Here is a 17,943-nt window from a genome sequence, read left to right as displayed (position 1 = left end):
AATTACAGGAAGATAAAATTATGATTCTTTTTCAACACTGCTTGATGGAGGTCAAGAGGTCAAAAACAACCCTGTAAGAAACTAGATAGAACTGTTTTGAGTTTCATATCAGCTGGTCACAGTTAATGAAAAACACTGAATGAAAGTAACCAAATAACATTTAAATCGTTTTCTCAAACATACTGCCCTTGCAAACATTTCCACCATTGGACCATAGCCGTCTGCATTTGGTCAGTACATAATTATGGAAGAAATATAACCTCCTCATTCTGATATAGTAGGTAGTAGGATTAGGGGCTGGTATTATTTCTATAAATACAAATGCAGACGCCTGTGATTGGACCCCTTACTTCACCTTTGAAAGAACCATGCTTTTCTTTAATATAGTGATGAATCTATATGGCTTTGAGGAGTCCAATGCTCAACAGATTAAAATTCATTTAAGTGTACTCGGCAACACAGTTTTAAGATAAAACCCCACTGAACCCTTTCCCCAGGAAAGTCCAATGTCAAATTAGTTTAAAACTACCCACTTAAAGTTTACTCCAGGAGTATTTTTCTTAACTCCATTTTTCTTCCATAAGGAGCCAAGCCATTTGTTATACCAGATAAGATGTCCTTGTCACTACAGGTCCATGTGGCCTTACAAGAGGACCAGTGGGCCTGAATCTCTCACATGGTCAGTAACTCCTGATAAGGCAAACTGACAAAATTTACTATATCATGTTTTCATGTTGACTTAATGATAGTGATGTTTGAGAAGAAGTTTTTGAAATTTTAAAAATATTTCATCACTGTGACTTTGAAAATAGGACAAGGTCACTTGTCTTCAAATTTTTTTTATAGAATTCTTATTTAGGTACCTGTTGGCAAAATATCAGGCCTTTTGCTCTTCTAAGACTCTCCAGGACATTTTCTCTATTATCTAACTTTTCTCTCCAGTACCCGTGGAAGTAGGTCAAGGTCAAACATATGAGGAATCTATATAGCAAACTGATGAGACAACAATCACTGGCAAAATACATGTATAAGGCCTCTGGCTGGTTTGGAGTTTTTAACATATTTGAAGCCTGTGACCTTGAAAATAAGTCAAGGTCATTGGCATCAGAAATTTCACTGCACTTTTCAGCAGGTTCTCGGGCCTCATTGAACTTGAGATGAAAACTCTCAAATTAATTTTACTCATTTGATCAAGATCAATCATATAAGGCAATTAACAACACTCTATCCTAGGTACATGGACTTGAGAATTAGTTATAGACTGTAACTAATTCTCAAGTCCCTGTGATCCTTGGTACATGTACCTGTGGACAAAACCTCAGGCCTCATTTTATTTTGTTTAACGTCCTATTAACAGCTAGGGTCATTTAAGGACGTGCCAGGTTTTGGAGGTGGAGGAAAGCCAAAGTACCCGGAGAAAAACCATCGGCCTACGGTCCGTACTAGGCAACTGCCCCACGTGGGTTTCGAACTCGCATCCAAGAAGTGGAGGGCTAGTGGTAAAGTGTACAGTAAACCACTTGGCCCCAGGGCCTCTTAATCCTCTAGAATGTGAGTTTTTAGGTCATCTGACCCGAAGGGTCAGGATGACCTATAGCCATCGTGCTTCGTCCGTCGTCGTCCGCCGTGCGCTGTGCGCCGTCCGCCGTCCGTAAACTTTTCACATTTCAATCTTCTTCTCAAGTTCCACCAGTGGGATTCACATGAAACTTGCCAGAAATGATCCTGACCAAGTGTTGTTATTTTTCGGGTTGGTCCGAAATCCAAGATGGCCGCCATAGCCGCCATCTTGAAAAACACATTTTAAACTTCTTCTCAAGTTTCACCAGTGCTATTGAGCTGAAACTTGCCTGAAATGATCCTGATATGATCCCGACCAAGTGTTGTTATTTTTTAGATCAGTCCGAAATCCAAGATGGCCGCCATAGCCGCCATCTTGAAAAACACATTTTAAACTTCTTCTCAACTTCCACCAGTGCTTTTGAGTTGAAACTTGCCTGAGATGATCCTTATATGATCCCAACCAAGTGTTGTTATTTTTCAGGTCGGTCCGTAATCCAAGATGGCCGCTGAGGTCGCCATCTTGAAAAACACATTTTAAACTTCTTCTCAAGTTCTACCAGTGCTATTGAGCTAAAACCTGCCTGAAATGATCCTGATATGATCTCGACCAAGTGTTGTTATTTTCGGGTCGGTCAGAAATCCAAGATGGCCGCCATAGCCGCCATCTTGAAAAACACATTTTAAACTTCTTCTCCAGGTTCATTGGTGCCTTTGAGCTGGGAATGGATGAGGATGTCAAGGAAGGCGAGCCAACATAGTGGTTTTTTTTTGGCCTCGTAAAAACTTTGACATGGCAGCAATATGGCGGCCATTTTGTAACAAGATTGCGCAATCATGGTTTTCCTGAACAACACCTATTTCAAACTTCTTCTCAAATTCCACTGGTGGAATTCAGCTCTAACTTACCAGAAATGATCCTGAGATGGTCCTTACCAAGTGTAGCTATTTATCGGGTCGGCCAGAAATCCAAGATGGCTGCCATGACAGCCATCTTGAAAAACACATTTTATACTTCTTCTCCAGTTCCACTGGTGCCATTGAGCTGGAAATTGGTGAAGATGTTAAGGAAGCAGGGCCAACAAAGTGTTGTTATTTTTTTGGCCTCGTAAAAACTTTGACATGGCAGCAATGGCGGCCATTTTGTAACATGATTGCGCAATCATGGTTTTCCTGAACAACACCTATTTCAAACTTTTTCTCAAATTCCACCGGTGGAATTCAGCTCTTACTTACCAGAAATGATCCTGAGATGGTCCACACCAAGTGTTGTTATTTATTGGGTTGTTCAGAAATCCAAGATGGCGACCATGGCCAACAGTGCCACTATATACTTGCTACAGAGAATGCATACTACAATAATATAAGGGTTTTAATTTAGAGTCAGATGACCGTTAAGGCCCCTGGGCCTCTTGTTAACTCCTATGACCTTGAAAATAGTTCATTGCCATGAGAAAACTTTACAACTCTTTTATAGCAGGTACCTAATGGTCAAATATATAAGGTCTTCATGTCTTATAGTACTACTGAGATTAAGATTTTCTTGACCCAGGTGACCTTGAAAACAAGTCAAAGTCATTCATATGAGGAAATTTACATGTACTCTGTTCCAGATACCTCCTTACCATTTAATTCCAAGTTGCTTATAGATTTCTTAAAGAGGTTAAAAGTTGGACTGACAGACACAGGACGCCCACTCCTGTACCATACCATAAGCTCACAGGTACTCTGTACCATATGAGCTAAATTTAAAAAAATACCAAAGACGTTCTATAGTTTATATAAAATAATTTATTACCATATACCTTTTATACAAAAGTAATCTCAAGGTACTGGATTCCCTTTTGTATATAGCTATCCAAACTGGTGGTACTAGAGCTAGAGAGAAGTTTGAGTAAAGAGAGGCTAAATGTAGAGATTAAAATTTTTGTCTGGGTTCATTCTGTTTCCTTTAAAAAAATTTTTAAAATATATCCCTTTTTTAAATTTCCTTAAACTAAAAAAACCAGTGTTTTTAAATCAAATATGGGGGATCTTTTTCTTTTACAAGTTAAAACGGGTTGACTTTGGGGACTAAGATGTCCATTTTTTAAATAAATTAAGATTTATTTAACTTGTAGAAAAATTTTTATAAGATTGGCCCATCAACTTCATCAGATTTATCCCCAAATTTAAGATTTTAATCAAATTACTGTTTGCCTTCAAAAAATGGGGGTTCGTCTCATAATAAAAAAAATTTTTTTATCTCATTTTTCAACACTAACACTCTCCTCTCAGTGGTAGAGTATGATTAATTCCCTCTACAATTTCCCAAAAAAATTGATACTATTGCACAACCACTAAAAAAGGCGGATGATACGGCTACCGGAACTTCCCGTATCCCCTCAGGAAAACATTGGTTTTAAATGCATAAGTTACCAATGTTTAATTGTAAAAATTCCCCAGAAAAAAAACTGCAAATTTGGGACATTTTACAGTTAACCTTTCACTTTAAAGTATATACATTTTTCATTGAAATTTACAGTCTTAGGGAAATAGCTTTAATATTTTCTACGACAGAAAACATCTTGTATAAGGAGAATCATACTTTTTTAAATTTTTTATGTTTTGGTTGTGACTCAAAACACTAACCAGGGATCACACCTTTTAAAAATTTTTACGAAGGAAGGGGTTAAAAATAGGTATCTTTTTTACAGATTTTAGGGGATGGGGAATGAAAAATTTGAAGCATGAAGAAGATGTAAAGAATTTAAATTTTGGATAAAGGGACCCAAAGACTTTATTTTAATGAAAAAAAATTTACAAATTTTATTTTGACATTTTTGAACAAGCAAATTTCCTCAAAATGGATTTTTTTCCATTTTAGTTCAAGGGAAAATGGTAAAAACAAAATTTTATACATGATTTAACACAACAGACTATCTAATAATTTCATTCCTTCATAAGAAAAAAACTTTCTTAATTCCATAAATGTTGGGATACAAATTAAAAATCTTTTACAAAAGTTTGTAAACAAAGGTTAGGGCCGACTAAAGCCTCATTAAAAATTTGATTTACCCTAATTTTTTTATAGAGGGGAATCTCTCATGGGGGGAATTGGAATTGCGACTTTGCAAAAAAAGAAAATTGGGAAAAAGACCAAAAATATTTTTCAGGCTCATTTGAACTGCAAACCCAATTAAACTGCCCATCAAAATTTTGTGAGTGTTTTTCTAAATAAAGGATAAAATATTTTTTTTTGGGGCCTGAAAAAAATTGTTACCTATAAAACCAAATTCAGCAATTTACTCCTTCGGGCTCTATCCATAGATCCTCAGGATGGATCAAAAATGATTTTTTATGACATCAAACCGTGTTTCATGCTCCTAATTCCACTAATTAGTTTTCATGATTTCCAATAAGAAGTAAACAAAACAAGTACACCCAAAAATTTCATTTTCCTATGTTACTATAATGACCTTAAATGTGTAGATATTTCAAAAAGAAATATTCTCCTAAAAAATTTCAACGCATCTCAAATTACATTTTTAAGTGTATACAACGGAGACATCCCGTCACTGGTGTTTCCATCATTCTCGGAACAGTGTACCATACAGGCCTCAGACCACAATTATACTTCCGGGTCGTTGTACACGAATGTAGTACATATTGAAATTTCAGGACTGTTGCTAAATATTTTTTCCTGACTAGCTGTTACAGATATGGACATAATTTTAGCATAGATTTTAGTGCAATATGTAATCTAGTGGCAGAATTTGTTTTGACACCATTTCCATGTTTGTTTGTGAGGCAGGACACGGGGAGTTATAAGGCTTGAGTAGTAATATTTTGTGATTTTCCGGATTTTCCTACAATATAGTAGGGTGGTTACACTTAAATATAAATAACTTTGTTAAATGCCGGTCATGGGGTACTTTCCAGCTCACTGTATGTTCAGCTTGAATAGTTCTACACGTGATGTGAAAGCCAGATTTTTTGCAAACTTCTGAAATATTTTAATTTCGATTTTTTTGGTAGAACACAAGAGGGAAATTAATGTGGTCTGAGGCCATCTGCTTCAACAGTCTAAGTGAGTGGCCTCCCCTTACTAATGTTTCTTCCTTCTCTTGATAGTATTTCCATCACAGGGGCCTGTTCGTTTACAGGCCTTGGGAGTCTATGTCAAGGCTCGTCTGAAAAAAAATATCAAAACCCCCAGGTCCGTCTTTATTTCATATATACGAACGACACCAGTTCAACTGGACCAACCATTTGGACCGCATAAACGAAAATGGCCCTGGAATCCTCTAAACAGAGTTGCCTCCCCTTATTAATGTTTCCACCACCCTTTGAATGTGTATGAACACAGCCTTCTCTTGTGGACTAAACTGTAGAATTGTTGTGATAGCGTTCATCATTTGTTGTTTAGCATGTGGATCTGTACTTATGAGAAACTTGTAGGTGACATTCTTCAAAATATTCCAAATTTGCCCCTTCTCGCACTCTGTCTCTTTCACTCTTTCTAACCGATTCCTTCATATTTCAAAGAGTATCTTTAGAGATTCTGCTTGTGTACTAGCAGAAAATCTGTAGATCTCTTAGTGCCAGTTCGAGTTCGTGTTTTTTGTTTCCTTAAAGAGTTTATTTCCACGTCCTTACGCGCTTGTTCCTGACTGAAATAAATTAGATTTGCGTCACCATGTCTAGATTAGCAGCCGCGACACGGCACGTTCTTCCTCAGACTTTGACTGAAGCACGTCCAGCGGTAGTTCTGCAGATGCACCTGAATCCGGCGGATTCCTTAAGTGACTATAATAGGATCCTTGAACATTACCAGCTTTTAAATGTCCAATTTCACTATCTTTTCTGACAGTAACGACACAGTTCTCTCCCTTTGTTTTTCAATTCTATGTCCATTTCACCAACGCGCTGTTTGCACTCCGCGTCCATTGTGCTATGTCCTGTTTATGTTTTTCCTGAAGTGACACGATAGTTTTTTGCATTGTGCCAGCCCTGTGCTTTGAATTTTCCATGTCCTATCCATTTGCAAATGAAGATTTTTTAACTTTTCCTTCAAGTCTTGAACTTGTGACTTCAGCATATCAACCTCTTTAGAATTCCCAAATCCTGGAATGGTGATATAATTATATATATATGTATACACAATAATCACAAATGAACAAACACACCCAGAGACAATTAAATTCATAATAGTTTTTTTTTTCATAACCAGACAATATCCAAATACCCAGGTACTTAAAAGAGCAAAATGCTTTTAAGTGACATTACACATACATGAATTATCCATTGCATTGTAATTATCACATACCTTTGTACTTTTGTTTTTGAGTACAGACGTGCCCGAAGTTTGTATCGTTCAAATTCTTCTTTCACTTTCTCTAACTCGTCCTTGTATTTATTGATTCTGCAGACGTATCACGAAAACATTGTAACATCAATTGCACAAACTGTTTGAATATAATATTCCAGTTTTCAAAATGGACAATTAAAATTCATATACATTATATGTATAGAAAACTTTATATCACAAAAACACTTGTCCACAATATTATCCTTATATAGTTCCCTGTCGCCTGATCAGAGGATATAGAACAGATGTTATAACACTCTAATTACTACTTCTTATTTCTTCAATTTAAGAAAAAAAAAATTCAGTAGAGGAAATCTTAAGGTTACATTAAAAGTGCTGAAATTCCCGATGAATATGTAACAGGAGCGTACTGGGCCCAGTTTGTGTACTTCAAACTACACCGAACTCGCCTTGTAGACAGATGCTCTAACCATTTTAACCACTTGGTCTCTGGCGATCAGGTCAGTCCAGTTCTGCTACAAATTTATGTATAACAAAAATTCTAGGTCTTTTTTTTTGTAGATGACCAAGACAGCAATTTGTGTTTTAAAATAAGAAGGCAATATTACAATTCTTGTCTAGGGTTCATTCTGTATCCATTAAAAAATTCTCAAATATATGCCTAGTTTTAAATTCCTTATAACTGAAAACAGTGTTATTAATCAAATATGTGTGGATCATTTTCTTTTATCACAGTTCAAACAGGTTGACTTGTTGGACTAAAGATGTCCATTTCTTTAATGAATTAATGATCTTACTTAACTTCGTAGTGAAATTTTTATAAAGACTTTATAGGACTCCATCAACATTCATCACGATTTATCCTCAAATTTAAGATTTTAGATCAAATTTACTGGTTTGTCCATTCAAATGAACAGGTTCAGTCTCATAATCAAAAAGATATTTTTATCTCATTGTTCAACCACTATACACTCTCTCTCTCAGTTGTAGGAAGTATGATTAATTACCTCTACAATTTACAAAACAATTGATACTATTGCACAACCACTGAAACAAGAGCTGTATGATACTGGCTACCGGTAACTTCCCGTATCTCCTCAGGATGAACATTTGGTTTTAAATGCATAAGTTACCAATGTTTAATTGTACAAATTGACAAGAAAAGAAACTGCACAATTGACAGTTACAGTTAACCTTACACATTGTTAAAGTATATACGATTTTTCATTGAAATCTGACCAGTACTTCAGGAGAAGTAGTCTTTAATATTGTGTCTACTGACAGAAAACATCTTGGTATATAGGGCAGTAATCATCACCTTTTAACTTTCTATATGTTCATGGTTGTGACTACAAATACACTAACCAGGTATACACACCTTATGAAATTATTACGAAGGAGAGTGAAATTAACAGTAGGCTATACGTATTACAGATTTTACTGGCATGGGGAACTGAAAGTTTGACAGCATGAAGAAAGATGTATACAGAGAGTAATTATTGGATAAGGTACCTCAAAGTTACTTCTATTAGTAATGAAAATAAATTACAATTTATATTTTGACATTTTTTGAACAAGCAAATTTCTCTCAACATAGGATTTTTTTCCATTGTAGTTACAAGGAAGACTGGTAAAAACAAGATTTCATACATGCATTGACAGCAATCAGACTATCTAATAATTACATTCCTGTCATAAGAAAGATTAACTTTCTTAATTCCATATAATGTTGGTATACAAATTAAAGATCTTTTGACAATAGTTTGTAAAACAAGAGGCTCTAGGGCCGTACATAATGCTCATCTAAGTTCTGATTTACCTCTAATTGTTTTATAGAGGAGAATCTCTCACTGGGAGGAATTGTGAATTTGCTGACTTTGCAAAAATGAAGATGAAACATGACCAACACATATTTTTCTAGAGCTGCATTGTGAACTGTCAAACCAATTAAACTGCCCATCAAAATTCTTGTAGAGTGTTAAACTAAATTAATGGATAAAATATTGTAATTTGGGGCCTGAACAACATGGTTACCTATAAAACCAAATTCAGCAATTTACTCCTTCGGGCTCTATCCATAGATCCTCAGGATGGATCAAAAATGATTTTTTATGACATCAAACCGTTGTTTCATGCTCCTAATTCCACTAATTAGTTTTCATGATTTCCAATAAGAAGTAAACAAAAACAAGTACACCCAAAAATTTCATTTTCCTATGTTACTATAATGACCTTAAATGTGTAGATATTTCAAAAAGAAATATTCTCCTAAAAAATTTCAACGCATCTCAAATTACATTTTTAAGTGTAATACAACGGAGACATCCCGTCACTGGTGTTTCCATCATTCTCGGAACAGTGTACCATACAGGCCTCAGACCACAATTATACTTCCGGGTCGTTGTACACGAATGTAGTACATATTGAAATTTCAGGACTGTTGCTAAATATTTTTTCCTGACTTAGCTGTTACAGATATGGACATAATTTTAGCATAGATTTATAGTGCAATATGTAATCTAGTGGCAGAATTTTGTTTTGACACCATTTCCATGTTTGTTTGTGAGGCAGGACACGGGGAGTTATAAGGCTTGAGTAGTAATATTTTGTGATTTTCCGGATTTTCCTACAATATAGTAGGGTGGTTACACTTAAATATAAATAACTTTGTTAAATGCCGGTCATGAGGTACTTTCCAGCTCACTGTATGTTCAGCTTGAATAGTTCTACACGTGATGTGAAAGCCAGATTTTTTGCAAACTTCTGAAATATTTTAATTTCGATTTTTCTTTGGTAGAACAAAGAGGGAAATTAATTGTGGTCTGAGGCCATCTGCTTCAACAGTCTAAGTGGAGTGGCCTCCCCTTACTAATGTTTCTTCCTTCTCTTGATAGTATTTCCATCACAGGGGCCTGTTCGTTTACAGGCCTTGGGAGTCTATGTCAAGGCTCGTCTGAAAAAAATATCAAACCGCCAGGTCCGTCTTTATTTCATATATACGAACGACACCAGTTCAACTGGACCAACCATTTGGACCGCATAAACGAAAATGGCCCTGGAATCCTCTAAACAGAGTTGCCTCCCCTTATTAATGTTTCCACCACCCTCTGAATTGTGTATGAACCACAGCCTTCTCTTGTGGACTAAACTGTAGAATTGTTGTGATAGCGTTCATCATTTGTTGTTTAGCATGTGGATCTGTACTTATGAGAAACTTGTAGGTGACATTCTTCAAATATTCCAAATTTGCCCCTTCTCGTACTCTGTCTCTTTCACTCTTTCTAACCGATTCCTTCATATTTTCAAGAGTATCTTTTAGAGATTCTGCTTGTGTACTAGCAGAAATCTGTAGATCTCTTAGTGCCAGTTCGAGTTCGTGTTTTTGTTTCCTTAAAGAGTTTATTTCCACGTCCTTACGCGCTTGTTCCTGACTGAAATAAATTAGATTTGCGTCACCATGTCCTAGATTTAGCAGCCGCGACACGGCACGTTCTTCCTCAGACTTTGACTGAAGCACGTCCAGCGGTAGTTCTGCAGATGCACCTGAATCCGGCGGATTCCTTAAGTGACTATAATAGGATCCTTGAACATTACCAGCTTTTAAATGTCCAATTTCACTATCTTTTTCTGACAGTAACGACACAGTTCTCTCCCTTTGTTTTTTCAATTCTATGTCCATTTCACCAACGCGCTGTTTGCACTCCGCGTCCATTGTAGCTATGTCCTGTTTATGTTTTTCCTGAAGTGACACGATAGTTTTTTGCATTGTGCCAGCCCTGTGCTTTGAATTTTCCATGTCCTCATCCATTTGCAAATGAAGATTTTTTAACTTTTCCTTCAAGTCTTGAACTTGTGACTTCAGCATATCAACCTCTTTAGAATTCCCAACATCCTGGAATGGTGATATAATTATATATATAATGTATACACAATAATCACAAAATGAACAAACCACCCAGAGACAATTAAATTCATAATAGTTTTTTTTTTTCATAATCAGACAATATCCAAATACCCAGGTACTTAAAAGAGCAAAATGCTTTAAGTTGACATACACATACATGAAATTATCCATTGCATTGTAATTATCACATACCTTTGTACTTTTGTTTTTGAGTACAGACTGTGCCCGAAGTTTGTATCGTTCAAATTCTTCTTTCACTTTCTCTAACTCGTCCTTGTATTTATTTGATTCTGCAGACGTATCATCTTGCAGCAGATCTGAAAACAGTACCATAGACATTTTTAACAACCTCAAAAAATTTTGTATCCATTCAACTATCTAAACATCTGAATCATTTAACAGTGATCTTCTAACATTCAAAGTTGCATTTAAAGAGGTTTAAAGGAATTAGCATATAATTAAACTAAATTTTGTATTTCAAAGTCTATTGGCAGCTAATACACCCTGCTTCAGTCAAATTAATTGAATCCATGCTGAATTAAAATTTTATCATGAACCTTGGATCATTGCCTAACAAAGACCTATCCGCAGATCATTATCTCACAGCTCAAGAACCTATTCGATACAAAATATTTTCACCTACCATCAATTGCGACAGGATTCGCTGCTTTCTGATTGGCCAGTTTCAGTAACCCTTTCAAGGTCACCAGCTTATCAGCCAACACGTGAGGATCTAGGTTAGACGGGTCCTGTTCGTCATCGCCTAGTTTGGCCTTCCCTGGGGAGTGTGCTGCTCTGGCAAGAACAGTGTTCTCCATATCCAGCTGAACCAGCCGATCCTTCAGTTTCTGGGTCGTCTGCTGGTCCTGGAAGCGGAGACGCTCGTAATCACCGACAACTTCCGAAAGTTCTGAGATCTTGGCTTCCAGTGTGGACACTCTTTTCTCACTCTGCTCTGATAGTTGTTTGAGTTTACTTTCTGCCTCAATTACCCTGTGTTGTTCTTGCTGTACCTGCACTCTGTACTGGGCCTATCAGTAAAACACAACATCATCATCATGGCATTTCTACTGGATGGAAATGAGTATCTTCTGAAACCGATCTGATGTCTTTCAGAATTTCTCACAAGGATACCTTCTAACATTGTTTTTCAGGCAAGTTGAGCAAGACAAATGGATACATAAGGTCATACATGGATGTCAATGTAACATGTAATTTGTGAGAATTTGATTTGAATTTTAACAGGAATTTTTATATTTTAAGATAAACATAAACTCTAGTAAAACACGGACTTTAATGACACATTTTTCACTACCAAGACAATCATTTGATCTTGACATCATTTTCTGCTTTTTCACTACCAAGACAATCATTTGATCTTGACATCATTTTCTGCTGTAAAAATTGTGACTGCCTCTAAAGTTATGATTGAATATACTTTAATGATGATTCTTCAGATTGTTAAATAAAGACATCAACAATGACATTTTCAATATTCACTTAATATCCAAACTCCAGACTAAACTTTTCTAATTTATAAGCAGCAGTTATCCTGACCTTGAGTTCAGCGACTTCTGTCTGCAGACTGAGGACCAGTGGTGAGGGTTCCTTGGCCTTGACCTCCATGTCATGGAGTTTGGAGCGCAGATTCTTGACCTCCTTGGTCATATCCTGGATCCTTGTCTCATAGTGCTCCGACATATTGGGTACAAGTTTCTCCTTCTCTCTCAGGGCAGCTGTGGTGTCTTCCAGCTGGTTAACAAATCACATAGTTAGGAAAACATAAAATCTTTACTGGGAAACTATGACAAGGTACACATAATCTGCAGACGAAGCACACATAAAGTTCTGATGACAAGGCATACAGCAAACTATGACAAGGTACACATGAACTGTAAACTAAGCACACATAAAATTTTGATGACAAGGCACACAGCAAGTTATGACAAGGTACACATGAACTGTAAACTAAGCACACATGAAGTTCTGAAAAGGCACACAGTGATCTATGACAAGGTACATATGAACTTTAAACTAAGTACACATAAAATTCTGATGACAAGGCTCACAGCAAACTATGACAAGGTACACATGAACTGTAAACTAAGCACATAAAGTGACAAGGCACACCGCAAACTGTGACAAGGTACACATGAACTGACACAGCAAACTGTGACAAGGTACACATGAACTGTAAATTAAGCACACATAAAGTTCCGATGACAAGCCACACAGCAAACTATGACAAGGTCCATATGAACTGTAAACACACAGAAAGTGACAAGGTACATAGAAAACTATGACAAGGTACACATGAACTGTAAACTAGATAGCACTCTGACAAAGTATACACCAAGAACCAAATAAATACACACAAAGTGATGACTAAATGACCAGAAAATATAATACTGAAATGAACTCTTTTCGTAAAAAAGTGATTATCAGAAATGATTATAATATCACTCAGCCTCAACTGATACAAGAGATTTGAGTGAAATAATCTGAATTGAATAAGGGATAGGTACTAAAAAGTGTTTAAAGATGTCCTCCCCAGCTGCTCTAGCCAGCTATATACATATACAAGTTACCTGGTTTTCTAACTGTTCTTTAGAGTTGCGTTCATCAGCGAGCAGACGTTGTAGTTCTCTCAGCATTGAGGCATGATCATTCTGTTCCTTCTCCCTCTCAGCCTGCTGAGATCGGATCCGGTTTTTTAACTATGAAGATAGAAAGATTCTGATTATTCACAATGTATCGGTACAAGACATACCATACTTATCTACCATTGAGTCATGACTGTGTAATATATCAACTTATGTCAATAACAGTTTTCTGAATTTGCTAACAAACTCTTAAAACAATAATTTCCAAACAAGTTATATCAACTTAAATCACTGCTGTAGGCTTTGATAGTAGCCTGTGAGGGGTCTTACTGCGGGAGGGAACCGAAGTACCCAGAGAAAACCATCGTGGCCAGAGCAGGTGACATCCATGCCTTAATAAAAGGCAAGAGCCTTACCACCCTACCGCACAAACAAATTGTTTCATGCATTTAGCCCACCTCAATAATACGTCAAAGCTACAAGTTAGAGTCCAGGGCCTACTATAGGATAAATATGATACTGTACATATACTTAAACACTTTTTTATGCAAAATATTGATTCTATGTACAAAACTCTCTTAACAGATATACAAATTTTTAATATGCCAGATTTGTATAAAATATCTCTCTCTAAACAGATATATAAAATATACCAGATTTGTATAAAATATCTATATTTGTATACCTATGTAAACAATACTCGACCTGTAGATATAAGAAAACTTGATACATAACAGAAGCCCTCACCTCATTTGACGCCTGTTCTAAAGACTTGATTTCCACCTCGTGTTTCTTCTGCTGTTCCTCCAGTTTACCAGACAAATCTTCATTCTCTTGCTGTAAATAGATAGGGGACCATTGTTGACAAAACTGTTTCAAGACTCATATATACAAATACTGTATTTCGACACACCATTTTAAGTGCATTACTCCGCTAGTCCAACAGACCAGTGAAACGAAAAATTTGAGCATCAAAGATTTACAAGAACTTCATAATGTATCACATGAATTAGTGTGTTACTATATATTCTTTGTGATTTGGAGCTTTCAAACTATTTCATAATCATAGGTACAAATGTTCATGGCTAGCCCATGCAACAATGGTATACCAACAATAATGCATACAACAATATTTGTTGTTTTTTAAAGTTAATACACAATAGACTTTTTTATGTTGTACAGTGTATATATATACAGTAAATTCACAAAATAATTTGTTGTTTTTCTCAAAAACATCCAAACAAACCTCCACATTAATAAATTGCACAGAAAATGAAATTAGCACAATCACATTTAACATTTATTTGCTTTCAGCGAACAAAGCCCTGATTCATATATTTTAGGTTTGTTTTGGCAGACATTTTTATTGGTGAAATATGTATTATCACATTAAACCAAGTTCACAAGGTGTCTAAAATAGCTAATGGTAGTTTTCTTCCAATAAAGATCTTACAGAGACAAAATTTATACAAATTAAAACTAACTATGAGTCGTTTCTTGTCGCTGACGTAACTGGCCTCGAGCTTCGACTTCTCTTGTGTGAGGGTAATCAGTGAGGTCGTCAGTGTCTGGAGCTGGTCTTCTCGCTCGCCTGTATCTTCAGATTCAGCTGACTGGAATCGCATGCATGAATAATCGTTACGAAAAAAATCCTTTCATAGAATTTGTTTCTGTTTCAATTTATACCTGTTTTTATCAAGCAACAGTGTGAATGATGACTATTGTTTCAAACTTAATTTAGTTTAGAAATGGAAACAAAACTAGAGTCAGCTGGTTATTACGCACTGTTCTTCAAAGTTGAAAGTTGAAACTAGGAAACGTTTTTAAAGGTAACAAAAAAAAATTGCATTGACTTATGGAAATGGTATGCACAAAGTGTTGCCAAATATAATTTCTGCTAGTAGAATTTTGTCTTCTGTAAGAATCGAAGTTATTCAAATGTTTCTGTGAAATTTACGAGCCACTTTTTTCACAATTTTTATGTTGTGAAGTGTTAGACCTAAAAGCACATGCATGCAACACACCGGGAAAAAAAACAGCAACCTGAAACCAGTATTGACTGAAAAACAGATCCAAAAGTTTAACTAAAGCTGTAAGGGAGAAAGCTATATGTATCTCTTCCAATATTTAAATAACAACGTTAACTTATAACGATGTTGCAGCATGATTTATTATTTACAGAGTGTCCCAATAATGAAATGCCACTCCTGGATACTGTAGAGTGACATCTCATCTGGTCACAAACTGACCATAGGCAAAGCAAGGGACAAAACGATGACATTGTAAACGAAAGGAAAAATTATTCATGCTTTTTTCCAGGAAAATGTCTGAAGAACATTGAAACAATTTCATGTTTATTGATAGAATTTTATGGGATAAACTTTATGATAAATCTGTGAATATTGTTAACCTGTAAGGGGTCATCAAACTGCTTTCCCTCTGTATCACTTTCTGCTGCTGAGGAATCCCCGCCATCGTCTGTTGTTTGTGGACGGTTAGGTTGCCTAGGCGACCTTTCTTCCTTACTGGATTTTGACAAGACCTTTTACGCTGGCATCTAATGCTTCCTTTTCCTTAAGTAAGCCTTTGTAGGCCTGGACCATATCTGAAATAGTAACAAATCATAGTGTTATACCAAATTCATATTAACCAGTATTAAAATAACAATATGTACAACCCACAATATTACAAACCATATTGTCATATAGGCTACAATATGTTTCCAAAGAGTGAGTCCTGTTACAATATTATACTTTTTGAGATAAGATATAGCCTCATGATTTCAGGATATGGATAATACAATAACTTTCTGTTTCAGTGAACACTGCATTACTTGAGGCTGAATCTCCTTGTAGTAGCTGGTGACTTCCTTCTATATTTCAGGAATTATATATGTTTACTTTGAGTCTTGTGGAGTCTTATGGCTGTAATGTTTGTTTGCTGGGTTTATCCCCCGTGAACAGCCAGGGTCATTTTGAGGTGGGGTAGCCTTGTAGTAGCTGGTGAGTGGTGCCCTGAACCATAACGACATAGTCTGGGGTTTCAGCTTCCAAGAGAAATGCATAATAGCAGGTAAGGGTCGACGTCAAACAACTAGTTTTAATCTTGATCACTTTTAATTTTGGTCCCTGAAAATGCAATAAAGCTAGGACAGGACTTGAATCTAAGTTCTCCAGATTCTAGTCAGATGTTCTAACTTATTGCCATTGTGATGTACCCCAGCTTACTCTGACACATCACATGGTATCAGACATGAAATTTACCTCGGAGCCTTTTTTCATATCGCTGTAGTTGCTCTTTCTGGCTTTCAATAGTTTTAACCAAGTCCACCCTTGCTGTTCGTTCCGTGGCCATGTCTGAATCAGTACTAAAAAGACGATAATCATGTTGTTTAAAATAATATCATGTGAATGAAGTTAGTCATACTCATAAAAGATATTTTTATGTGAATCAAGATGGGCTTCTTTTATAGGATGGTTAAAAATTTAACATTATCCGTGACAGTCAGAGCAACAAAACGTATTTATTTTCTTCTCTAGAAACGATTAAGGCTAAAAGAAAAAAGCAGTCGGTGTGTACAACAAGTCTACATAACACACGAGTCGCTATTGACTAATTGTCAGAGCAAACAAATGCGACCGAATTTGACTTGCATAACCCGGCAAAGATTATTATGTCGCTGCACGTGAAAATATTACTAGATTATGGTGTCACCAACTAAAATTGTATATGTATCAAACAAATTTTATCTTACCTATACTGCAATGTATATCAACCTGTCATGTTTAATCTGACTGGCTGTCATTTGCATTTGAGCGATCACCCGATCGTCCGATCCGATCCATTCCGGAAGTGCAAGCTGGCAATAATAACAGGATCGATGTCAATGTGTAACTCACATTTTCTGGTTGACAAAAAAAATTAAAGAAATTACTATAATTTAGTAATTACTGGTACGTTAATATAATGATAGTAATAGTGTTCAAAACCTTGATAATGATTTTGTTTATTAATTATTCGCTGCTTACACGAAGAAACTACGTAAACAAATTTACTTCCGGTAGAAACACGTGTGTATGGTTCAGAAACTAAAATTGTTTCTGATTAGGCATTTGGAGATTGAAACCTCCAGAAACAGCCTATTTCAAATCGAAGGAGGGATCTGTTTTGTACGTTGTATTTTGATATGTATGATATTTGGTAAACATGCTACATCAATTGACTAAATGACACATGCACACTGGGGAACTGTCATTTGATCCTGTCCAAATGTTTAGGCCTAGTTCTTATTGTATGTAATATAAATTGATTATTCCATTGTTTCAGTATTCAATACCTCAGTAAAAAGGGGGTATGAATTTAAGCCCAGCATTATCATTCAACTACAATGCCACAAATAATTAATGTAGTAAAATGTACCTACAAAATGTACATTATAATATAGATTTAATACATGTATATTATACTTCTGAAGTTAAGTTATATGGTGAGAGAGAGGGGGGGGGGGGGGGGGGGGGGGGGGGGGGGGGGGGGGGGGGGGGGGTGGTAGAGCACTACACTTCGTT

The 17,943-nt window shown here is 36.1% G+C and overlaps 1 protein-coding gene across 1 annotated transcript; it reads right to left on the bottom strand.

Annotated features, from left to right (window-relative positions):
- Positions 1-9,606: 9,606 nt before the first annotated feature.
- Positions 9,607-17,231, bottom strand: LOC117323016 (GRIP and coiled-coil domain-containing protein 1-like). Its single transcript, XM_033878000.1, is given in 11 exon segments — positions 9,607-10,763; positions 10,968-11,092; positions 11,419-11,806; positions 12,333-12,527; positions 13,364-13,492; positions 14,126-14,215; positions 14,863-14,991; positions 15,789-15,899; positions 15,901-15,983; positions 16,642-16,745; positions 17,133-17,231. Coding segments are annotated over 10 exon segments (2,145 nt in total). The 5' UTR covers positions 16,733-16,745; positions 17,133-17,231; the 3' UTR covers positions 9,607-9,959.
- Positions 17,232-17,943: the final 712 nt, after the last annotated feature.

The sequence above is a fragment of the Pecten maximus genome, chromosome 3, assembly GCF_902652985.1.
Source record: "Pecten maximus chromosome 3, xPecMax1.1, whole genome shotgun sequence".
NCBI lineage: Eukaryota > Metazoa > Mollusca > Bivalvia > Pectinida > Pectinidae > Pecten > Pecten maximus.
The sequence above is the reverse complement of the archived record's forward strand: the minus strand, read 5'-3'. Positions and strand labels throughout refer to the sequence as shown.